The sequence below is a fragment of the Gorilla gorilla genome, chromosome 6, assembly GCF_029281585.2.
Source record: "Gorilla gorilla gorilla isolate KB3781 chromosome 6, NHGRI_mGorGor1-v2.1_pri, whole genome shotgun sequence".
NCBI lineage: Eukaryota > Metazoa > Chordata > Mammalia > Primates > Hominidae > Gorilla > Gorilla gorilla.
This window is the reverse complement of record NC_073230.2, coordinates 83,856,599-83,881,517: the sequence shown is the minus strand read 5'-3', so window position 1 is coordinate 83,881,517 and position 24,919 is coordinate 83,856,599. Positions and strand designations below refer to the sequence as shown.

Sequence of the window (24,919 nt, the reverse complement as noted above, 5' to 3'; positions counted from 1 at the left end):
CGCCCAGCTAATTTTTATATTTTTGGTACAGATGGGGTTTCACCATGTTGTCCAGGCTGGAGTCCAGTGGCGCCGTCTCGGCTCACTGCAACATCTGCCTCCCCGGTTCAAGCGATTCTCATGCCTCAGCCTCCCCAGTAGCTGGGATTATGGATGCATGCCACCACGCCCAGCTAATTTTTATATTTTTGGCAGAGATGGGGTTTCACCATGTTGGCCAGGCTGGTCTCGAACTCCTGAGCTCAACGGATCCTCCCACCTCGGTCTCCCAAAGTGCTGGGTTACAGGCGTGAGCCACCGCGCCCGAACCTAAGTTATAATATATTTTTTATCCCAGCTATGAGGTCACTCCTACACACTGGACGGCAGCCTGTCTCCTGTCATGAGACAGGGCTGCCCTGCTGCACTGTGTGCACCCATCTTCAGGACTCTTCCGCCAGAGTCCAAGCAGGTGGTTTCTGACCAAACGGTCAGCAGGAAACCGGGAGTTCCTCTTGAACTTGGCCTTGTGCAAACCTGTTCTTGGCCAAGACCAGGGCAACATGCAACCAGACCTCGGCTCTTGCAACTTCCCCCCAGCAGAACTCACAACCTCCTGTCCTCAACTTAGAAATAACCCTGGGGCGGAGCCCGGCCCTCCCTGCATCCCTGCAGAGCCTCGGTCCACTCCAAGCAACATTTATTGAGGGTGGCGGGAGCCGCGCTGGACAGGGGTCGGGGCTGCCCTCGGCGTCCAGACGCCAGGCTCTATAGAACACGTATATACAGGCACGGGGCGGCAAGGGCCGAGACGCTAGCTGGGGACTGCGCTCCAGCCTCAGACGGCAGACGCCAGCTTCCGCTTGGTGCTCTCGCTGCAGCGGTTCAGGATGAGGTCGGCGCTCGGCCGCGGGGGCACCGCCGGCTGCGGTTTAGAGCGCTGCGTCTGCCGCTCCTCCTCTGCGGGCAGAGAGCGGGGCCGAGTCAGACGCCCCGCCCCGCACACTGGCCCCGCCCACAGCGCTCTCCGGCCTCGCCCCGCCGCGTTCTCCAACTCCTGCTCCGCGCTCTGGCCTCGCCTCCCGCTTGTGCCTCTCCCTCTGACTCCGCCTCTTAGGGATCGCTCCGCCCCCTAGCGCTGGCTCCTCCTCTGGCCCCGCCTCCAGTCCCCGCCTCCCCCTCTGATTCCGCCCTCTGGTCCCGCCCCGCTACTCTCTGGCCCTGCCTCTGGCCCCGCCTCTCCCGCTGACTCCGCCCGTAGGGCTTGCCCTTCCTGCCCTCTCCCGCTGCACTCACCGAGCGGGCTCCCGGGGCTCTGCGGTCCCGGCCGCGCCTGGCGGCGTCGCTGCTGCAGAAAACGGACGCTGTTGCGGCGATAGGCGTCCTGGCTGAGGCGCTTCCGCGACCGCTGGTGGATGCTGTGCGCGTTGCGGATGGACGACCTGGCCCAGCGGGACGGGGCGTCGTCAAAGCCCGAGCGCGCCCCTGCCCCCAGGGACTCAGATGGGCACCCCTGGTCCGAGGAAGTGGGGGGCAGTAGGGGGCCGGTAGTCTGCACGACCCCGGCGGGACAAGAGGCGGCTGCCCCCGTCACGACAAGGACCCTTGCCCTGCAGCAGAGCCTGGGCGGTTTTCCACGCCCCTCACCAGCCTTCGGTCTGTCGTCCCCCTCTCCGGGGAGCCCCCCTGGACTGCCCATCCCCAAAGCCCCCGGGCATCGCCGCTTTCCTTCCGCCCCCGTGCCAGCCCCACACCGCGGCCAGGCGCGTCCAGCCCCTTTCCCCTGTGAGGGTCCTGCCTCTCCTGCCAGGCTGAGAGCCCCCGCCCCGGCACTGCCAAGCTATGGCCTAGACAGAGCGAACCCGTGGTGCGCGCCGCTCGACCCCGCCCAGCCCCGGGGACCCCCGCTTACCTGCGGGGCGGCGCCCCCCGCTTGATCTGGCGTTGGGCCTGGGACACGTCTTGTCCCGACTTTTGCAGGTACATGGACGGGAAGTAGCCTGTGACGTCGTCTTTCCTGCAACAGAGGCAGCCCTTGAGGCTGGGGCAGTCACCTGGGGGCGCCCAGAGGAGAGGGTTTCAGGGCTCTCTCTGAACAATTGGGGTTAGCACAGGCTGAGAGGTTGCAAACAACCGGACACCTGCCTCTGTGGGCCTCAGTTTCCTGGTCTGTGCAACTGAGACCCTTCCAGCAATCCTTCCACAGTCTAGGCAGGGGTGGAGGTTAGCAGATCCAGGTCACCGCAGGGGACAGGTATTTGCTATAAGACATTGGCAAGAATGGGCAGGGCACGGTCGCTCACGCCTGTAATCCCAGTACTTTGAGGGATCTAGGTGGGAGGATCGCTTGAGGCCAGGAGTTGGAGATCAGCCTGGGTAACATAGCAAGACCCCTATCTCTACCTCCCGAAAAAATTAAAGAAAAAAGAAGACATTGGCAGATTATATTTGCCAATTTTTCTTTTATGTTAACTGCCTTCTGTCTCCTACGAACCTTTGCCTACCTCCAAGCCACCAAATTCTATGCTTTCTTCCAAATGCTTTTCCCCCGCCCAACCCCAAGACAGAGTTTTGCTCTTGTTGCCTAGGCTGGAGTGCAATGGCATGATGTCGGCTCATTGCAACCTCTGCTTCCCAAGTTCAAGCAATTCTCCTGCCTCAGCTTCCCAAGTAGCTGGGATTACAGGCATGCACCACCACACTTGGTTAATTTTGTATTTTTTTAGTAGAGACAGGATTTCACCATGTTGGTCATGGCTGGTCTCAAACTCCTGACCTCAAGTGATCCACCTGCCTCCGCCTCCCAAAGTGCTGGGATTACAGGTGTGAGCTCCCTGTCCAGCCCCAAATGGTTTTTAGTTTCAGGTTTTACTCTGGGATAAACCTGTGATCCATCTGAAGTAAACATATGTGTACAGTGTGAGGTAGGGGTCTAGGTTTGTTTTTTGCTCTTTATTTTTTTTTCCAATATGGAAATCCATCTGTTCCAGCACCATTTGTTGAAAAGACTTTCTTTCTATTCTCAATATTATATTTGGGAGTGAAAAAAAAAAAAAGAAAACTTTGCATAATACAAGGTTCACATAAAACCCAATTATTGGCTGGTGGGAGGATCACAAGATTATCAGAGACACAGGATGGGGGTTAACAGAGTGTGTGTCTAAAAGGCTGAGAAATGCTGCCTCAAAGCCCTCTGGCCCCGGGCCCGGCTGCAGGTATGCATGTTGTGGTCCTAGCTTTAAGATAAGCTTGTGGCAGGGCGCCAGGCTGGCCCTGTGACCTAGGGCTCTGAAGACGCCAGCAAAGGCCCAGCATGGAGGCTCATTCCTGTAATCCTAGTGCTTTGGGAGGCCAAGGCAGGAGGAACTCTTGAGGCCAGGAGTTTAAGACTAGTCTTGGCACCATAGTGAGACCCCATCCCTACAAAAAAATTAAAAAACATTAGCCAGATGTGGTGGTGCTCGCCTGTAGTCCCAGCTACGTGGGAGCCTGAGGTGGGAGGATCGCTTGAGTGAGCGATGATTGTGCTCCAGCCTGGGAGTCAGAGCAAGATCCTGTCTCAAAAAATAAAAAAATTCGTAAAAAATGAAGACACAGGAAAGGACCTGGGAGGCCCCATGGCTCCAGGGAAATGGCTCCACAAGCCGCTAGAATTCTGTGTTCCCCAGAACCAGAAAAAAGATAATTAGTATTTCTGCATTCATTTGGAGGATAAACAGATGGGAATTGCAATGGAAGCTTTTTTTTTTTTTTTTTTTTTTTTTTTTTTTTTTTTTTGAGACAGGGTCTTGCTCCATCACCCAGGCTGGGGTGCAGTGGTGCAGTCATAGCTCACTGCAGCCTCCAACTCCTGGGGTCAAGTGATCCTTTCACCTCAGCCTCCTGAGTAGCTGGGGCTACAGGTGTGTGCTACCACATCCAGCTATTTTTTAATTTTTTTTGTAGAGACAGAGGTCTCCCTACATTGCCCAGGTTGGTCTTGAACTTGTAGCCTTGAGTGATCCTCCCACCTCAGCTTCCCAAAGTGTTGGGATTACAGGCATGAGACACTGCACCTGACTGCAAGAAAGCTTTAAAAGATAAAGGAATGATAAAAAGAAAGTAATCTTTTTTTTTTTTTTTTTTTTGAGACGGAGTTTCGCTCTCGTTGCCCAGGCTGGAGTGCAATGGCACGATCTTGGCTCACTGCAACCTCCGCCTCCCGGGTTGAAGCGATTCTCTTGTCTCAGACTCCCGAGTAGCTGGGATTACAGGCTCCCACCACCACACCCGGCTCATGTTTGTGTTTTTAGTAGAGATAGGGTTTTGCCATGTTGGCCAGGGTGGTCTCGAACTCCTGACCTCACGTGATCGTCCTGCCCTGGGCTCCCAAAGTGCTGGGATTACAGGCCTGAGCCATTGCGCCCAGCTAGGAATGTAATTATTTATACAACAGTTCACCATGTTGCCAGAGAAGGAATAATAATAGATGGTTGGGAAGAGACCCTAAATCACAAAGGAGAAATGCACCCACTTGGACAAGGACATTGGATCCCCACAAGACAGGCAAGGGTGGGCTCATCCCTCCCTGCTACTGAGATGGAAACTAAGCCCAGAGAGGGGCAGTGGCTTACCCAGAGTCCCAGGGACAAGTCACCCCAGATCCCTAAACACCCCGTCCTGGCTGGGGCTGACTCAGATGGGTGCTCTGGATGGAGAGGGGCCCTCCTACCTGATGACCCACCAGCCGTCCAGGAGCTTGTGAATGACCTCAACAGCTTCACCCTCGAGCAGGGACACCTCGTCCCCCTCCACAGCAGTGTAGGCCTTGATGGCGACGTATGGCTCACCTGGTCCACGGCGGGGGCACAGAGCACACTGTGAGGTCGGCCCAGCCTGGGGCTCGCCACCCATCCCATCTTCTCCTCTCTGTGCCTGGGCTTCCTCCAGGCACTCCAGACCCACCCAGGGCCCACAGTTCCCCCTCTTCTGGGTCTCCTCCCTCCACCCTCCTGCTCCATCCCAGATCCCTCGGCAAGCTCCTGCTGGCACCCACTCTGGGGGTACACTCTGGACTTCTGCCCTCTGCCCCCTACACCCAGGTGAGCTTGTCCACTCCCATTCATTGCCACCCACTCCGGGGATCAGAGATCCCATAACGATGAAGGTCTGTCCAGACACTTCACTATGACAAGAGATCAGCCATGAGTAGGTGGGTGGAGCATCCGTCTACCTGGCACTGGGAACTGCTCAGCTGCAGCTAACTGTCGGCCTGGGGGCTGCAGGCCTTCCCAGTGTTTAAACAATAGCCACAGGCTGGGCGAGGTGGTTCCCACCTATAATCCTAGCACTTTGGGAGGCCAAGGCGGGCGGATCACCTGAGGTCAGGAGTTCGAGACCAGCCTGGCCAACATGGCGAAACCCCATCTCTACTAAAAATACAAAAAATTAGCCTGGCGTGGCGGTGCATGCCTGTAATCCCAGCTACTCGGGTGGCTGAGGCAGGAGGATTGCTTGAACCCAGGAGGCTAAGGTTGCAGTGAGCTGAGATTGCATTACTGCACTCCAGCCTGGGTGACAGAGCCAGACTTTGTCTCAAAAAAAAAAAAAGCTGTAAATCCACGTAAAAGGGTGAAATCACTCCATTTTAAAATGTGGGTAACCAGGCCAGGGACAGTGGCTCACATCTGTAATTCCAGCACTTTGGGGGGCCGAGGCAGGCAGATCACCTGAGGTCAGAAGTTCGAGACCAGTCTGGCCAACCTGGTGAAACCCCGTCTCAACTAAAAATACAAAAATTATCCAGGCATGGTGGTGCATGCCTGTAATCCCAGCTACTTGGGGAGGCTGAGGCTGGAGAATCACTTGATCCTGGGAAGCAGAGGTTGCAGTGAGCTGAGATAGCACCACCACACTCCAGCCTTAGCAAGGGAGTGAGACTCTATCTCAAAAAAGTAAAATAAATAAATAAATAATAAAATAAAATGGTAACCAATTCTATTATAGTTTTTTTCAAGCTCAATGCAGGCCCCATCCAGCCCTGGCACTGCCAGTTTTCCCTTTCTGGTCAGTGATGATGCCCCCACTTCCAGGCAGCCCTCGTTCCTGAGCCTAAGGTCTGCTCATCCTTCAGCTTCCCACTGAACCTGGCCACATATCCACAGACACCACTGGCCTCCCACTCTCCCCAGTCGTCTGCTCCTCCTCCTGGTTCCCTGTCCAGACCAAGGGCATCACAACCTGCCAGGGCCCCCAAGCCAGAGCCGATGAGGTCTTAGCCCTGACTTTTCTGCCAAGCCAGCAACCAGCCCAGACTCCAAAGCAGTCACTCAATATCCCTGAGCCCTGCCTCCCCCTTTCTCCCACACCCCTACGGCCTCGGAGGGCAGGGGGCACCTGCATAGTTGGGCTCAGGGTCTTCCGTCTCGTCAGGACTGTCCAGGGGCTCGAGGAAGGACGCTGGGATCCAGCCTCGCTTTGCTTTCATCTGACAGAACCACCAACCTGTGCCAGAGGTGCGGGAATGTGACTGAGGGGCAGGGCCCAGCGGCTCCCTGCAGCCATCAGGGATGGTGAGGACACAGGGACACAGACACACTGATGTCCAATGCTCAGATTTGGAAATGTCACCTTCACCACACTGGACAATGAGGTCACATGCATGCATGCACACATGCTCACAGAATCACAGCTCTGAGCCCACTTCATAATGAACAGACAGTCCCATACCCATCCAGACAGAACACGCAGACATGCCCCGCCCCGGCCTGCCATGCACAGATGCCCACAGCCACCACAGGGTGCACACTAAGAGAGAAGGCGACCCACAGTGTGGGGAGGACATTTAGGGCCCCTAACAGAGCTGGAGTCCTCCCAGGGGCCAGGCTGCCTGAGCCTTGGCAGGGGGCTTGTGGCTGTGGGTTCCTGAGCACCAGGGGAAGGAGCCCCGTAAGGTGGGAGGTCTGACCGCTCTCGCTCTTCTCCACGACCTCCACCACGTCCCCCGTGGACAGAGCCATCTCGGAGCCCGAGGTCTTCTCGTAGTTGGCAATGGCACGGTACGTCTGCAGGATGATGGGGCCGGTGATGTCTGGGGCAAGAGGGAGGGCAGGGTGAGTGGGCACTGCAGGGCCCATCTGGGCCTCCAGAACAGGCGCTGGCATCTTGAGTCTCTGCTGCCCTGCATTTCCTGGGTGCATAGTGTTCTCCAGGCTTCGGCCTCACACTTCAAACATGTCCTTGTTCTCATCTGATGAAGTTAGTGAGCCTTTCCCAACTTTATTTTCTTTTTTGGAGACAGAGTCTTGCTCTGTTGCCCAGGCTAGAGTACAGTGACGTGATCACAGCTCACTACAGCCCTGGACTCCTAGGCTCAAGCAATCTCCCTGCCTCAGCCTCCCGAATAGCTGGGACCACAGGCGTATGCCACCACACCCGGCTAATTTTTTGTAAAGACAAGGTCTTGGGACAATGCCCAGGCTGGTCTCAAACTCCTGGGCTCAAAGGATTCTCCCACCTCAGCCTCTTAAAATGTTGGGATTACAGGCGTGGAGCCACTGCACCTGGCCTTTTCCCAACTTTTTTTTTTTTTGAGATGGAGTCTCACTCTGTCGTTGGAGTGCAGTGGTGCAATCTTGGCTCACTGCAACCTCCACCTCCCAGGTTCAAGTAATTCACCTGCCTCAGCCTCCCAAGTAGCTGGGACTACAAGCACCTGCCACCACACCTGGCTAATTTTTGTATTTTTAGTAGAGATGGAGTTTCACGATATTGGTCAGGCTGGTCTCGAACTCCTGACCTCAGGTGATTCAACCGCCTCGGCCTCCCAAAGTGCTGGGATTACAGGCATGAGCCACAGTGCCTGACCTTTTCCTAACTTTAAGGTGCACCTGAATACCTGGGATGTTGCTAAAATGCCTATCCTGTTCAGTAGGTCCACTGTGGGACCTGAGTGTGCATTTCTGACCAGCCCTTCATCCAACCGTGGAGGTGCTGATGCTGTTTGTTATTGGCTGAGATCCGTCTTCTCAACATTCATATGTTGAAGTCCTAACCACCCAGTACCTTACAGCGTGGGTGTATTTGGAGTAGGTCCACCGTGGGACCTGAGTGTGCATTTCTGACCAGCCCTTCATCCAACCGTGGAGGTGCTGATGCTGTTTGTTATTGGCTGACATCCGTCTTCTCAAAATTCATATGTTGAAGTCCTAACCACCCAGTACCTTACAGTGTGGGTGTATTAAGAGAAAGGTACTCTTAAGTACCTTTCAAGAGGTAATTAAGTTAAAATGAGGTCATTAGCGTGGGCCCTAACCCAACAGGCCCCGTGTCCTTATAAGAAGAAGAAAAAGCCGGGCACAGTGGCTCATGTCTATAATCTCAGCACTTTGGGAGGCTGAGGCAGGAGGGCTGCTTGACGCCAAGAGCTTAAGACCAGCCTGGGCAATGTAGTGAGACCCCATCTCTACCAGAAAATTAAAAATTAGCTGGACATGGTGGCACACACCTGTAATCCCAGCTACTTGGGAGGCTGAGGTGGGAAGATCGCTTCAGCCCAGGAGGTCGAGGCTGTAGTGAGCTATGATCACACCACTTCACTCCAGCCTGGGCAACAGAGCGAGACCCTGTCACTGAAAACAACAAAAACAAAATAGTGGCTGGCACAGAGTAAGCACTCCATTAATGTTAGGTATTATTATTATTATTGTTATTAGCAGTGACTGTGCAATAAGTATTAGAAACTGCCACAGCCCTGCATCGCCTCTGAAGGCCACGCTGCCCTCCAAAACCTGTTCATTCATTCAGCCGCAAACACTCCCCCGGCTGCCAGTAGCAAGGGTCTGCGCTAGTCTCTGCACTGCCACCTGCAAAGGGCTCCTTTCAGTCTCCAGGGACCTTCCAAAGACCCAATTCTTCTTTTTTTTTTTTTTTTTTTTTTTTTTTTGAGATGGAGTCTGGCTCTGTTGCCCAGGCTGGAGTGCAGTGGCACAATCTCGGCTCACTGCAAACTCCGTCTTCCGGGTTCAAGCAATTCTCCTGCCTCAGCCTCCCAAGTGGCTGGGACTACAGGCACCTGTCACCACGCCTGGCTAATTTGGATTTTTAGTAGAGACAGGGTTTCTCCATGTTGGCCAGGCTGGTCTCAAACTCCTGACCTCAAGTGATCCACCTGCCTCGGCCTCCCAAACTGCTGGGATTACAGGCATGAGCAACCGCACCCGGCCCAAAGACCCAATTCTTCAGCAGGGTAGCTGTGAGCCCTCCCAGCCTGCTCCCAGCCCCTGTTCCATTCCCTGAACACTCTGGGTCTCCTCAGGGTGACCCCCCCGCCGGCTGCCCCCCGTCCTCTCACCTGTCGCGGTACTCTTGCCATCTTTGGGCATCAAGTATGTCTCTGGCTTTTTTGTCCTGAGGAGAGAACAGTCTGGGTGAGACCCTTGGCTTCCCATGGAGGAAGGAGAGGCACTGGGTAGACCTGCAGAAGAACTTCCCAAGAGAAGAGGGACCCGGGGAAGGGAAGGGGCACTGCGGAGAGAAGACAGCAACTGGACTGGCTGAGGAAGGGCTTCAGGAAGTGATGGGGGCGGGTGGATCTGCTCGGGCAGCCCAAGAGAGGGACATGAGGAGGACACTGCATAGCCTTCTGCAGACCCAAAGGATGCCCTAAGCCTGGAAAATGCTCTTGCGGGCTCCCAGGCCATCTTCTTTCTTCTTTTTTTTTTCTTAGACAGAGTCTCGCTCTGTCACCCAGGCTGGAGTGCAGTGGCGCAGTCTCAGCTCACTGCAACCTCTGCCTCCCGGGTTCAAGCGATTCTCCTGCCTCGGCCTCCCAAGTAGCTGGGATTACAAGCGCACACCACCATGCCTGACTAAATTTTTATATTTTTGGTAGAGATGGGGTTTCACCATGTTGGCCAGGCTGGTCTCAAACTCCCAACCTCAGGTGATCTGCCCACCTCGACCTTCCAAAGTGCTGGGATTATAGGTGTGAGCCACTGTGCCCGGCCTCTTCCTCCTTCTGGAGCCCTGAGAGAGCAGGCAATGAGAAGCGGACCCCACTGCAGAGTCCATCCTTCCCCCACCTCCCGGGCTGATGATAACTGCCCTTCCTTGGGCCAGGGGACACCTTCAAGCGTCAATAAGTGCTGGCCGGAGTAATGCTGCTTGTCTCTGTCTTGGCAGCCTGGGTGCCTTGACAAGGGGTAACGTCCTGTCCTCATGCTCCCCACTTCGAGCTTCAGTGACCAGAGAGGAATGGAGAAGGGGACTTCCCCAGCCTGCCTGGAGCTCCCTCAGCCTCTCAGGTGCCTTCCACACAGGGTCCTGGGTACAGGAGACCCCAGACATGCTCAGCACTTAGCAGAGGCATCAACCCCACATCCTTCTGGGGGGCTCCGCAAGACACCCAATGCTTCATCTGATCCTCACTGCCCATTATAGAAATGGAGAACCTGCATTCAGAGAGCGGTGGTGACTGGCTCCAGGTCCCATGGCCAGGTGGCCATAATGTCAGGATGAGGACCCAGGACTTTGAACCTCCAGCCCCGAGTGCTTCCCCCAGTGCCCTGAGGTGTGAAAGATTAAGGTGGAGGCTTGGCGGGGTCACAGGGGCCGGAGGTGGAATTTGCCTCCTCTTTCTGGCTGTGTGGCTCTGGGAAGGTGGCTTTCCCTCTTTGAGCCTTGGTTTCCTCATCGGCAAAACACAGAAAGTCCCACCCCTCCTTCCCTCTCCCACCTGGCAGGGTGAAAAGTTCACTCACTGGTTGTCCGTGGGGAGCTTGAGGTCATCAGGGCGCACCTTGAAGAAGTCGAGGAGGTGGGGACAGCGGGAGATCTTGGTGGGCAGGCTCATGAGCGTGCTGCAGTACTCGGTAAGTGTGCCCTGGCGGTTCTCGGCGGCCCGCTGCCCGTCAAACCACTTGGGAGCTGGCACCAGAGAACATGAGGTCAAGCCTGAGAGGGGCTGGGAGGGCAGGTGAGCCCCCGCCAATGACCCCCTGACAGGCGGCTCAGCCCCGTGCTCACCTGGGAGGTGGGGGATGATCCTGTTCTCTGGATTGATCGCCCCTGCCTCAATAGGGAACATTTCTTTTAAGGTTTTCTAAACATTAAAAAGACAAGAAGACGTGAAGGAATATTTGTAGTTTACAACACTTGGAAAAGCACGAGATTGGAAGTGACCTAAATACCTCTCAAAACCACCTAAAAGGCCGAGCATGGTAGCTCACGCCTGTAATCCCAGCACTTTGGGAGGCTGTCGTGGGTGGATCACTTGAGGTCAGGAGTTCAAGACCAGCCTGGCCAACGTGGTGAAACCCCGTCTCTACTAAAAATACAAAAATTAGCCGGAAGTGGTGGCACATGCCTGTAATCCCAGCTACTCAGGAGGCTGAGGTGGGAGAATCGCTTAAACCTGGGAGGCGGAGGTTACAGTGAGCCGAGATGGCGCCACTGCACTCCATCCTGGGTGACAGATTGAGACGCTACCTAAATATCTCGGGCCTAGAAATTTCGGTGGCAATCTGGATTCCTTGATTAGCAGAGGCACTGACCTCTTTCCCTCCCATGTGCAAGTCACCAGCAAATCCTTTTGCTTCCAATCCCCAAATCTCTTTGGGATCTGACCGCTTCCCACCAACCCCACCCTCCTGGCCCTAGCCACTACCAGGCCTGGATAACGAAAATGGCCTCCTTGTGTCCCCCATCCACTCTTGTCTGCCCTCAATCCAGTCGCCAAAGGGATCCTCTTAAAACTCAGGTTGACCAGGTGCAGGGGCTCAAACCTGTAATCCTAGCAATTTGGGAGGCTGAGGCGGGAGGATCACTTGAGTCCAGGAGTTAGAGACCAGCCTGGGCAACATAGCGAAATCCCATCTCTACAAAAAACAAATCAGGAAAAGGAGCCAGGTGTGGTGGTGCACACCTGTGATCTCAACATGGGAGGCTGAGATGGGAGAATCGCTTCAGCCCTGGAGGTTGAGGCTGCAGTGAGCCGTGATTGCACCACTGCACCCCAGCCTGGGTGACAGAGCAAGACCCCATCTCAAAAGAAAAGCAAATATAAAAAAACTGATAACTCATTCTTAAAAAGGTACAAATGTAAAATTTAGGAAAATAACTAACATAGGGACGAGAACCACAAGGAGAATGTTCACCAGCAGGTGCATTTATTTGGGATCTAGAACTTGGCTTTGTTTTTCAAAAGCGACAAGAATGGTTCCATTCTAGGAAGCTTCTGGGAGATCCTGTCTGTTTTACTTTAAAATGAGAATCTGGTGTTTCTGTGTTTTATTGTTTTCAGTAAGACTACTTAAATGTTTCAGGGGGAAAAATTTTTTTTTCTTTTAATGCCCCCTTAGCTTTGGGAGGCCAAGGCAGGAGGATCACTTGAGGTCTGGAGTTCAAGACCAGCCTGGGCAACATAGTGAGAGCCCCATCTTTATAAAAAGTACAAAAATTAGCCACACATGGTGATGCACACCTATAGTCCCAGCTACTCAGGAGGCTGAGGCAGGAGGATCGCTTGAGCTCCAGAGGTCGAGGCTGCAGTGAGCTATGATTGCGCCCCTGCACTGCAAACCTAAATACCTCTCAAAACCAACTAAAAGGCCGAGCGTGGGGGCTCATGCCTGTAATCAGAGAACTTGAGGTGTTCAGAGTGGTGACAGAGCAAGACCCTGTCACAAAAATTTATATAAATAAATAAATCCCCTTTAACTGTGGTCTGGGAGGGGATTCTGGGTTCTGCAGTTTCCCCATCACCTGGGCTAAGGTCCTTCCCAAAGGGTGGAGCTGGAACGGTGGGTCCCTGTCCCTCCTCCGTCCCCACACTCACATGGAACTCGTAGATCTCGGTGAAGCGCCGGTAGACCACCTTCTCCGACAGGTCCTGCCATTTCACCAGGAACATGTACACCTGGGGGAAAGCCAGAGTCGGGGGACCCCATTCAGCCTCCAAAGAGGCTTTGCTGTGTGCACCCAGGATCCCACTACCCACTGGAGGAAGCCCAGAGGATTGGGGTGAGGATCATCTTTGCGGTTGTCCTGGATTGCAGAAAGGGCACAAACGTGGACCCAAGTGCTGCCACGCCCCAGCCTTGAGACCCAGGGCAAGAGGGTCAGCTTCTCTCAAATGGACTCATCTGTAAATTGGAGATAAAAGTAGGACCTAGGCTGGGCACGGTGGCTCACACCTGGAATCCCAGCACTTTTTAGTACCGAAGTGGGAAGATCGCTTGAGTCCAAGAGTTTGAGACCAGCCTGGGCAACATAGCGAGACCCCCATATCTACTAAAAACACAAAAATTGTCCGGGTGTGGTGCCGCACACCTGTGGCCCCAGGTGAGGCAGGAGAATTGCTTGAGACTTGGAGGTCAAGGCTTTAGTGAGCTATGATTGCACCACTGCACTCCAGCTTGGGTGGGGAGGGGAGGGGAAGGGAGGGGACTGGAGGAGAGGGGAGGGGAGGGGAGGGGCAGGAAGGCTGGGCATGGTGGCTCCCATCTGTAATCCCAGCACTTTGGGAGGCCAAGGCAGGTGGATCACCTGAGGTCAGGCGTTCAAGACCAGCCTGACCAATATGGTGAAACCCTGTCTCTACTAAAAACACAAAAATTACCCGGTAGTGGTGATGGGCACCTGTAATCCCAGCTACCTGGGAGGCTGGGACAGGAGAATTGCTTGAACCCGGGAGGCGGAGGCTGCAGTGAGCTGAGGTTGTGCCACTGCACTCCAGCCTGGGTGACAGAGCGAGACTCCCTCCCAAAAAAATTAAAAAGAAGACAGAATTGCATCTAAGATCCACTGCCCTGGATACACAAACTGAATCTAATGGAGATAAACCCAAACTAAGGGACATTCTACAATGTAACTGGTCTGCTCTCTGCAAAACATCAAAGTTGCAAAAGACAAAGACTGATTAAGACCGATCCAGAATCCGCTGGCACGGTGGCTCACGCCTGTAATCCCAGCACTTTGGGAGGTCGAGGCGGGCAGATCACCTGAGGTCAGGAGTTAGAGATCAGCCTGGCCAACATGGTGAAACCCTGTCTCTACTAAAAATACAAAAATTAGCTGGGCATGGTGGCGCATGCCTGTAATCCCAGCTACTCGGGAGGCTGAGGCACAAGAATTGCTTGAACCTGGGAGGCGGAGGATGCAGTGAGTGGAGATTGTGCCGTTGCACTCCAGCCTGGGTGACAGAGTAAGACTCCATCTCATAAAAAAAAAAGACTGATCCAGAATCAATATGGCAAAACCCTGTCTCTACCAAAAAATACGAGCTGGGCGTGGTGGCGCGCACCTGTATTCCCAGCTACTCGGGAGGCTGAGGCAGGAGAATCTCTTGAACCCAGGAGGCAGAGGTTGCAATGAGCCGAGATTGCACCACTGCACTCCAGTCTGGCGACAGAGTGAGATTCCGTGTCCAAAAAAAGAAAAAGAAAAAGAAAAAAAGACTGATCCAGATTAAAGAAGGTTAAAGGCTATGACATTGATCCTTGACTGGATCCTAGACCTGAAAAAAGTTTTCACTGCAGAGGACAAGCAGAATAATCGGGGAAACCTCAGTAAAGTCTGTGGGTGGATAATGGTGTTTTGTCCATGTTAATTTCCTGATTTTGACACGTGCGTTGTGATTATGTAAGAGAATGCCTTGATTTTAAGAAATGCCCAACAACTAGTATTTAGAGGTAAAGAAACACGTCTTCAGCTCACTCTCAAATAATTCAGAAAATATCCCCAGAAAGAGAGGTGTGGATGAAGGTGAGTGAAAGACTATTGGAGTGACTGGTACCGTTTTGATACCCAGTAGCCTTTCTGTAAATTTGAAATTTCAAAACTGAAAGTTACAAAGAAAAGGAGAAAAGTGACTAGGCACGGTAGCTCACGCTTGTAATCCTAGCACTGTGGGAGGCTGAGACCAGAGGGTTGCTTAAGCCGAGGAGTTCAAGATTAGCCTGGACAACATAGTGAAACCTCATCTCCACAAAAATTTTAAAAACTAGCCAGGCATGGTGGTGTACGCCTGTAGCCCCAGCTACTCAAGGGGCTGAGGCAGGAGGATCACTTGGGCCTGGGAGGTCGAGGCTGCAGTGAACTATGATCGCACCACTGCACTCCAGACCTCATTTCAAAAAAACAGGCCAGGCACGGTGGCTCATGCCTGTAATCCCAGCACTTTGGTAGGCCGAGGCGGGTGGATCACTTGAGGTCAGGAGTTTGAGACCAGTCTGGCCAACATGGTGAAACCCTGTCTCTACTAAAAATACAAAAATTAGCCAGGCGTGGTGGTGGGCACCTGTAATCCCAACTACTCTGGAGGCTGAGGCAGGAGAACCAGTTGAACCTGGAAGGCGGAGGTTGCAGTGAGCTGAGATCGTGCCACTGCACTCTGGCCTGGGCAACAGATGAAGACTCTGTCTCAAAAAACAAAAAATAACAAAAAAGAGAAAGGTCTTGGCACATAGGACTAAATGTTCCATACAAGCTTCAATTTCCTAAATGTAGTTCCTCCCTGGCCTTCCTATGGGATTAGGGGACCCAGTGGACTTGTGTGTCTGAGCAGGCATTTGTCCAGCCTCCTTGGGGACAGATGGGAGGACTCTATTGGCCCCTGTCGTGGTGTCACCCTACTGGAGAGGATGAGACTCTAACTGACACTACAGGCAGCTGGGGAGAGAGAGAGCTTTAGTTTCCAGGCCTCCCTCTTGGGAGGGCCACTCTGAGATAGCTGGGCTAGTCAGGGAAGGCTTCCTGGAGGAGTGGGCCTTGGACCTGAGAGAGCGCTGGGCTGCCTGGCCATGGCAGGGGAGCAGAAAGAGGACTCCTGGCTAAGGCTGAGGGCCTGGCTGGGGACACAGGCAGGGACAGTAAAGGGGTGGGGCCCAGGGCGGGTCCAAGGGAACTGTCTTCCCAGGGATCGGAGGGGTAGATCCAGGCTCAAAGACCAGGGACCAGGTGCCCAAGACCCTGCCCTGTTAGTCCTCACTGGAGCTGGTTGGCCCTGGGACTGCAAGGGTGGCCGTGCTGTCCCTCCCGTATTCCCCCCACGGGATGCCCTCCACCAGCTACTCACATAGTGCTGGCTGGGTACGAAGCGCTTCTCAAAGCCCAGCAGGGCGATGTGACGGATGAAGGTGTCCCCCATGACTGGGTGGCCTCCAGTGCTCCCTGGCACTTCCAGGCTGCGCCTTAAATGCAGTGGAAAGAGGAAGTCACTTTTGTCGCGGTCGGGACAAGGGGCAGGGAGGGTACAGAAAGGGCTTTGCTTCTTCTTTCAGTTTCTGGGGACTCTTCAGGCTTGCAGGGTGTAAACATGGGCAGACTCATGTTCACACACACCTGCAGGGACAAGGAAAAGGGTTTACACTTGTCCTTCCCGTCGCCTGCACGGGCCCCACGGGTTTTGGGGGTGAATCAAGCTGCTCCTGCCTCAGGGTCTTTGCATTTGCTGGGTCCCCTTGACCATCTTTCCCCCCTTGACCATATTCCTGGTCTTGACCATGTTCCCCCCATTCACCATCTTCCCTCCATAACTCTCCTCCATTTCTCTGCTCAAATGTCACCTCTTCCGAGAAGCCTTCCTTGATAACTTCACATTGCATAGCAAACCTCATACCTTTCTCAGCCTCTTCCTGCCTCCTTTTTCTGCAGAGCACTTATCACTGATGCATTGCAAATTGCATTTAATTTTTCTTTATTATTATTGCTATTGTTATTTGAGACAGGGTCTTGCTTTGTTATCCAGGCTTAAGCGCAGTGGTGGGATCACAGTTCACTGCAGCCTCCAACTCCTGGGCTCCAGCGATCCTCTTGCCTCAGCCTCTGGAGTAGCTGGGACTACAGGTGTGTGCCACCATGCCCGGCTAATTTTTTTTTAATTTTTTTGTACAGACACGGTCCTGCTATGTTGCCCAGGATGGTCTCAAACTACTGGCCTCTAGTGATCCTCCTGCCTCTGCCTCCCACTTTTTTTTTTTTTTTTTTGAGATGGAGTCTCGCTCTTGTTTCCCAGGCTGGAGTGCAATGGCGCGATCTCAGCTCACCGCAACCTCCGCCTCCTGGGTTCAGGCAATTCTCTTGCCTTAGTCTCCTGAGTAGCTGGGATTACAGGCATGTGCCACCACACCTGGCTAATTTTTTTTTTTTTTTCATTAGAGACTGGGTTTCTCCATGTTGGCCAGGCTGGTCTTGAATTCCTGACCTCAGGTAATTCACTCGCCTTGGCCTCCCAAAGTGCTGGGATTCAGGCATGAGCCACCGTGCCTGGCCTGACTTAATTTTTTTAGTCTCCCCTTACCACAATGTGTGTCCCAGGAAAGCTAGGGCATGACCGGGTTATCAGGGGCTCTAGCCCCAGCCCCTCCATCTAGTGCCTGGCACACAGAGGCCATAAATATTTGGATCGTGACTGCAACATTCACTGAGTGAATGAATGAGTGAATGAATGAATGAGTCAATGAATGAGTGAATGAATGAATGAGTGAATGAACGCGGGCATGGGAGTGTGCATGCAAGCGTTAGATGCTCATCCTTGGGTGTGTGTGGATGAGGGCCAGTGACAGCTGGGACGAAAATGGCACAGACTTTGAGTGAGACTTGAGTTCCAATCCTCAAGTAAGCAAATGGTTCATTGAATTGTTCCTTAGGGCTGACTCAGTTTTCTCCAGGGTGATATTAAGACTGTCAGCTTTGCCAGGAAGGGGATTTGGGACAAAGAGGTGAGGAGGGGGCAGCATGCCCAGGGACAGGCTGAGGCCTCTCTCTCCCACTCCCCCTAGAGCCTGGGAGGCCCAGAGCTTTTGGAGCTCATTCAAGGTCATGAGTTCATGAGTGGCGGGCCTCAGCCCCAGGCAGCCTGCTGCAGCCTGTGCCTCCCAGCAGGCCGGGGCTGCACCAACTCACCCTTGCCTGAGTCCAGGGTCAGCTCGTGGTCCGGACCTGATCTCCTGGGGGTGAGGGTTGAGGTCTGGCAGATGAAAGCCAAGACATGCTGGGTGTTAATTTATTTGTTTGAAGCGAAGTTTCGCTCTTGTTGCCCAGGCTGGAGTGCAGTGGCACAATCTCAGCTCACTGCAACCTCTGCCTTCCAGGTTCAAGCGATTCTCCTGCCTCAGCTTCCCAAGTAGCTGGGATTACAGGTGTGTGCCACCACGCCTGGCTAATTTTGTATTTTTAGTAGAGAAGGAGTATCACCCTGTTGGCCAGGCTGGTCTTGAACTCCTGAGCTCAGGAGATCCACCCGCCTCAGCCTCCCAAAGTGTTGGGATTACAGGCATGAGCCACTGTGCCTGGCCCTTTTTTTTTTTTTTTTTTTTTAAAGACAGCGTCTCCATCTGTCACCCAGGCTGGAGTGCAGTTGCCTGGTCATAACTCACTGCAGCCTCCAACTCCTGGGCTCAAGCAGTCCTCCCGCCTTGGCCTCCCCAGTAGGTTGGGACTACAGGCACATGCCACCGCAACTGGCCTGTTCCTGCTTTTATTATCCAGTGCGTTTATTATCCAAGAGGTGTAGGGTCCACTTCACCTGCTCTGAAAGATTTGCTTGGCAAGTGCTTCACTTCTTTTTTTCTTTTTTTTTTGAGACAGAGTCTCTTTCTGTCCCCCAGGCTGGTATGCAGTGGCATGATCTCGGCTCACTGCAACCTTCACCTTCCGGGTACAAGCAATTCTCCTGCCTCAGCCTCCCGAATAGCTGGGATTACAGGCGTGCACCACCACGTCCAGCTAATTTTTTGTATTTTTATAGTGATGGGGTTTCACCAAATTGCCCAGGCTGGTCTCGAACTCCTGACCTCAAGTGATCTGCCCACCTCGACCTCCCAAAGCGCTGGGATTACAGGAGTGAGCCACCGCACCCGGCCTTCACTTCTCTATAGAGAAGAAAAGTCACATCACCCGCCGGCACCTGCTCCTTCTGGTCCTTACTGTCCCCCACCTCCACCCTGAGGTCCCCAGCCCTGGGTGTGAACGGCCTTGCCAGCCCTTCCTATGATGATTTCCATCTATGTATCTTGGATCTTTCCATGAAGAGGGATAGGCATTTGCAACAGGATCTACTCAGCAATGACAAGGACCTGTCCCACAGGGCGACACAGTGGAATCTTCCAGACACATCACTGACGGAAGGAAGGCAGGCACAGAGCACATGTTCTGGAGGATGTCATTTATACGAGGCTTGAAAACTGCCCAAGCCAGGCTGTGGTGTTGGAAGCCAGGGTGACCTCTGGAATGATGGTGGGGACAGTGGTGACAGGAGAGAGCGGGAGGTGGTGGGCGATATTTGCCTCCTCTCCAGATAGATGCTAGCTCCACAAGTGGGGCCAGGTGCGGTGGCTCATGCCTGTAATCTCAGTACTTTGGGAGGCTGAGGCAGGTGGATCACCTGAGGTCAGGAGTTCGAGACCAGCGTGGCCAACATGGTGAAACCCCATCTCTACTAAAAATACAAAATTAGCCAGGCGTGGTGGCACATGCCTGTAATCTCAGCTACTCAGGAGGCTGAGGCAGGAGAATTCACTTGAACCTGGGAGGCAGAAGTTGTGGCGAGCTGAGATTGCACTATTGCACTCCAGTCTGGGCAACAAGGACAAAACTCCATCTCAAAATAAAATAAAATAAAATAAAATAAAATAAAATAAAATAAAATAAAATAAAATAATTAGCTGGGCATGGTGGCACGTGCCAGTAGTCCCAGCTACTTGGGAGGAGGCTGAGGCAGAAGGACTCCTTGAGCTCAGGAGTTCGAGGCTGCAGTTAGATAAGTTCAAGGTCATTGGTAGGGTGGTCCCGCAGCTCAGGCACTGGGCTCATCCGCTGAAACTTGTGTGCTCTCCTGTAATTTTTCTATCAACATCCCTTCCCTGACACTCAATTTGTCTCTCATCTTCCCTGTCAAATGCCTCCTCGAAAGGCCCAGCACGGTAGCCAGGCATGGTGGCTCATAGCTCTAATCCCAGAACTTTGGGAGGCTACGGTGGGCGGATCACCTGAGGTCAGGAGTTCAAGACCAGCTGGCCCAACATGGTGAAACCCAGTCTCCACTAAAAATACAAAAATTAGCTGGGCATGGTGGCACACACTTGTAATCCCAGCTACTCGGGAGGGTAAGACAGGAGAATCACTTGAACCAGGGAGGTGGAGGTTGCAGTGAGCCGAGATCTTGCCACTGCACTCCAGCCTGGGAAGCAGAGTGAGATTCTGTCTCAGGAAAAAAAAAAAGGCTCAGCACAAAGGCCAGACCTGCAGCGGTGCTCTCCTGGGCATGTCGAGGCAGGGCAGAGGAAGGTTCTAGTGGGGCTGGTTGTAAGCAGAGAATTTTGTGGGCTCTCGGCACTTCCTTCCCTTCCTCTAGCGGTCTTTCCACTCTTGCGTAACTGCCTGGTCAAGGGTACTTGTCCTGTGGACACCCTGAGCCCCTGGCTGTGATCTTTCAACTCTCCTCCTGTGGCCTCCCAAGACCCTGTTATGTTCCCTCAAAGTGCTCTGCAGACAGGAGGTATCCAGCAAGTTTGTTGGATGAGCAGAGGCAGGAAGCGCTCCGAACTTGAGTTTGACCTTGTAATGACCTCTGTAAGCAGGCTCACAGCCTTTTTTCAGGATGACATAGGATTTTTTTCCACTTTTTATTTATTTTTATTATTATTATTATTATTATTATTATTATTATTATTTTTGTAGAGACGGGGTCTCGAGATGCTGCTCGGCCTGGTCTCAAGCTCCAGTATCAAGTGGTCCTCCCGCCTCAGCCTCCCAAAATGCTGGGATTACAGGCATAAGCCACTGTGTCTGGCCAGGATTTAATTTAATGCATGGATGAAACAAGGTACCAAATAATTTTTTTAATTAAAAAAAAAAAGGATAGGTGCAGTGGCTCATGCCTGTAATTCCAGCACTTTGGGAGGCCAAGGTGGGTGGGTCATCTGAGGTCAGGAGTTCGGGACCAGCTTGGTCAACACGGTGAAACCCGGTCTCTACTAAAAATAAAAAAATTAGCCAGGCATGGCGTTGCAAGCCTGTAATCCCAGCTACTTGGGAGGCTGAGGCAGAAGAATCGCTTGAACCTGGGAGGCAGAGGTTGCAGTGAGCCGAGATCACACCACTGCATTCCAGGCTGGGTAACAGAGTAGACTTGGTTTCAAAAAATAAATAAATAAAATAAAATAAAATAAAGTTAAGGAAGGAAGTAATAAAGAGATAAGAGAGTTTTTTCAGGGGAAGGAAATAGAATTTCTAAAAATGTTTGTATTGTGAAATATGTAGAAAACCACATCTCTTACCTAATTATTATAAAGGAGACAGCTGGTGAACCATCACTGGGTGTTAGAACAATACCAGGGCCCCAAGAATTCCCCCACGTCCCGAGTGCTAACAGGAAGGGCCCCCCGCACCCCGCCGCCCTGCCCTATGTCAGGTACTATTCTAGGTGCTTTCTATTTATGACCATATCTTCTCCTCACAAGGAGGCTGTCAGGGAGTGGGTACAATTTTCCCCACTTCACAGATGGGAAAACAGAGAGGAAAACAGATTGCCACAGCTGGTATATGCAGAACTGGGATTTGTTTTGTTTTTGTTTTGAGACAGAGTCTTGCTGTGTCACCCAGGCTGGAGTGCAGTGCAGTGGCGCAATCCTGCCTCACTGTAACCTCCGCCTCCCGGGTTCAAGAAATTCTGTGTCAGCCTCCCGAGTAGCTGGGATTACAGGCTCGTGCCACCACCCCCGGCTAATTTTTGTATTTTTTGTAGAGATGGGGTTTCACCATGTTGCCCAGGCTGGTCTCGAACTCCTGACCTCAAGTGATCTGCCTGCCTCGGCCTCCCAAAGTGCTGGGATTACAGGCATGAGCCATCGCGTCAGGCTAGAACCGCGATTGAACTTGGGCAGTCTGGACCCAGGCCCATGGTTTAACTGTTGCACTCTCATGCCTTGCCCTTGAACAATGTGAATGAATGAATGAATGAATGAATGAGTGGGGGTAGGGGGCTCATGAGGAAGGCTCTCACCTCAAGCCAGGCTGGCAGGGAGTGGGGGCTTCCAGGTCTGAGCTGCCAGTCCTGGCCTTTTTCCAAATGTCACCTTCTCCACCCTCAGGCCACTTGGCTTTCCCCAGATGGGCTGAGCTCGCTATTTCTTTAACCAGGAAATCCCCAAGGCCAGGCCAGTGGGTACCATATCAGGAGAAAGGCGACTTGGAGTCAGGGCATGGGACCCACGCAGTGCCCTCTGGGACATTTTATCAGGAGAGGGAATCTAGCAGTTCCCAGGACTGGAGCAAATCAGCCTTTGGGTGGGACAGTTCTTTCCCAGATCTAACCTAAGCCTCTCCTGCTGCCTCTTCTTGAGCGAGTGACAGCCAGGATCCATCCCCTTGGACAGCCCTGGGTGACCGTCTCCTGGGCCAGCCCACAGGACCAGCTCTCCCTCCTGCCTAGGGCAGCAGGATGGGCCCCAAGGTACCTATGACGCTGGCTCTGTGTGACCGACCCTGTATTGGCAGGCAGGGGTCAATAGGCAGAAACGCTGGCCACTCCAGCCTTGGCCAACATGGTGAACCCCATCTCTACAAAAAATACAAAAATTAGCTGGGCATGGTGGCAGGTGCTTGTAATCCCAGCTACTCAGGAGGCCGAGGCAGGAGACTCTCTTGAACCCGGGAGGCGGAGGTTGCAGTGACCCGAGATCATGCCACTGCATTCCAGCCTGGGAGACAGAGTGAGTGAGACTCCATCTCAAAAAAAAAAAAAAAAAAGCAAAGAAGAAAGTGGGCTACTCACTGCCTCCCCAGAGACCCGTCTTCCTTTATCAGCCAAATCACCTGCGCTGGGCTCTGCTTGGCAGGGGTGGACCCCGAGGCCTCGGCAGAGGGGAATCAGGGACCTGCCCTTGGGAGACTGTCCCAGGACACACCTGAACCACACCCCTGGGAATTCCCTTCTCCCCTAGACCTGATCTCCAGCCCTTGGCCTAGGGACACAAGAGAATGGGCTCCAGGCCCCAGGCATTCAACTCAGGGGAGTCAGACAGAGACCCAGGCCCCGTGGGGAGACGTGCAGGCTGACGGCTGAGCTGTGCACGTGGCTGAAGCTCCCTGAGCCTCTGTCTTTTCATCTGTGAAATGGCACTGACCACTGTACCCACTTCATGGGCTGCCATGAGGATTAAATAGGGTCAAGTACTAGGGTGGCAAACGTTGGCCATCACCAGATGCAAACTGCGCAGGGGCTGCCTCCAAGGTGCGGGGCAGGGAAATTGCCAGGTAGGAGGCAGGGAGGCTTCTTGCTGTTTAAATTGAGCTTTGAATGAAGAAAATGTCACATGAAGGACAGCAGGCACCCCAAGTTGCTGGGACCACCGGCCCGGGGCTCTGACAGTGGAGCAGTCTCATGATGTCCCTTGGAGAGCTGGTCTGGGTGTGGTGCAGCTGTGTGGGTGGCCTGGAAGCCTTCCCTGACACGGCCAGGCTGACAGTAACCAAGCCCATGGACAGGCTGGGTCTGTCCCCACTGCACTGCACTGTGGCTTCTGGCCCAGCTCCAGGCACGACATGGGCCCTCATCAAATATGCACCACAGGAATGGGGACCTTCCAAGCCAGCCCCACCCCCGCAGGAGCCCCACTTCTGTGCTCAGGGGCCCAGTTGCCCTCCGCCACCCAGGAAGGCTATAAACTCCGCAGTGCACCACCACTCCCAGGGGCTTTGGTGAAATTTTTTTTTTTTTTTTTTTTTTGAGACAAAGTCTCACTCCGTTGCCCAGGCTGCAGTGCAATGGCGCAGTCTCGGCTCACTGCAACCTCCACCTCCTGGGTTCAAGCAATTCTCCTGCCTCAGCCTCCCGAGTAGCTGGGATTACAGGTTTCCGCTACCACACCTGGCTAATTTTTGTATTTTTAGTACAGACAGGGTTTCTCCATATTGGCCAGGCTGGTCTCGAACTCCTGACCTCAGGTGATCCACCCACCTCGGCCTCCCAAAGTGCTGGGATTACAGGCGTGAGCCACTGCGTGTGGCCGATGGTGATTTCTGTACACTTGAAACAAATTTCAGTAATGAGGAAATCACATCCTAAAAGCCAGCCAGTCACTGGGTCTGGAGTGGCCGTTTCCACATCTCCCCAGCTCCAAGCAGCACAGTGAAGTCAATGGTGGTGCAGTCCCTCTGGGGCTCACTGACGGCCAGGCCCCTGCGCCACTTCCCAGGAGAGATCTGAGACAGTCGCTAAGTCACACAGGCCTGGAGTTGGGGGCGGCACACCTGCAGACAGGTGGGACCTGTAGACGCGGCTTTCTCGGTGAGGGGTTACCCAGGCGCAGAGGCACTGCAGAGCCCCATCATGCAGGAGGACAACCTTGTCATCTCCATGGAACTGAAGCTCATCTTCCACGGGCCAGAAAAAGAAACTTGGGGCTGTGGTGTCAACACTTGCCACAGCTTCCTGAACATGCACCCCAGGTTCCCTGTTCCGGCCTTGTCTTTTTGGAGACCTGCAGTGACTGCTGTTTATCCAGGGGTTTCCCCTGAAGGGTGTGGGCACCATACAGAAGGGGACAGTTTTAGTGTCAATCGGGACAGGAGTTCAACAGGTCCTTTGGATGCAGCTAGAGCTAGACCTTCTCAGCCTGTGGCATTTGGGGCTCTGGGAGGTGGGCCCTCTGCTCTGTCGCTGGCCCTACCTGTGTCCACCAAATCGCCCTCACACCTCTGGAGGGGTCCTCCTGGGTGGGTCCTTACTGCTTTATGTAGCCTGAGGAACGAGCAACCTTGAGCCCCCGCAGGAAGTGGATGCCACAGCAAGCCCTGCTATTGCTTCTGGGGAGGAAGTCAGGCAGGAAACACCTTCCCCAGCTGGGCTTGCCTCACAAGAGATGTCAGAGCCGGCTTTCCCAACACTTCCTCAAAATTAAGGTGCGGTGCCAGGCGCAGTGGCTCACGCATGCCTGTAATCCCAGAACTTTGGGAGGCC

General features: G+C 53.6%; 1 protein-coding gene across 1 annotated transcript; it reads right to left on the bottom strand.

The window, feature by feature from the left end:
• Nucleotides 1–626: 626 nt before the first annotated feature.
• On the bottom strand, nucleotides 627–16,153 carry NCF1 (neutrophil cytosolic factor 1). Its single transcript, XM_031013091.3, has 11 exons — nucleotides 16,034–16,153; nucleotides 12,794–12,874; nucleotides 10,984–11,059; nucleotides 10,719–10,884; nucleotides 9,311–9,366; nucleotides 6,926–7,048; nucleotides 6,355–6,462; nucleotides 4,691–4,808; nucleotides 1,892–1,996; nucleotides 1,276–1,421; nucleotides 627–939 (listed from the first exon to the last, which is right to left on the bottom strand). The coding sequence occupies exons 1-11, from the start codon at nucleotides 16,103–16,105 to the stop codon at nucleotides 818–820; spliced, it is 1,173 nt and encodes a 390-aa protein (XP_030868951.1). The 5' UTR covers nucleotides 16,106–16,153; the 3' UTR covers nucleotides 627–817.
• Between the last annotated feature and the right edge of the window lie 8,766 nt (nucleotides 16,154–24,919).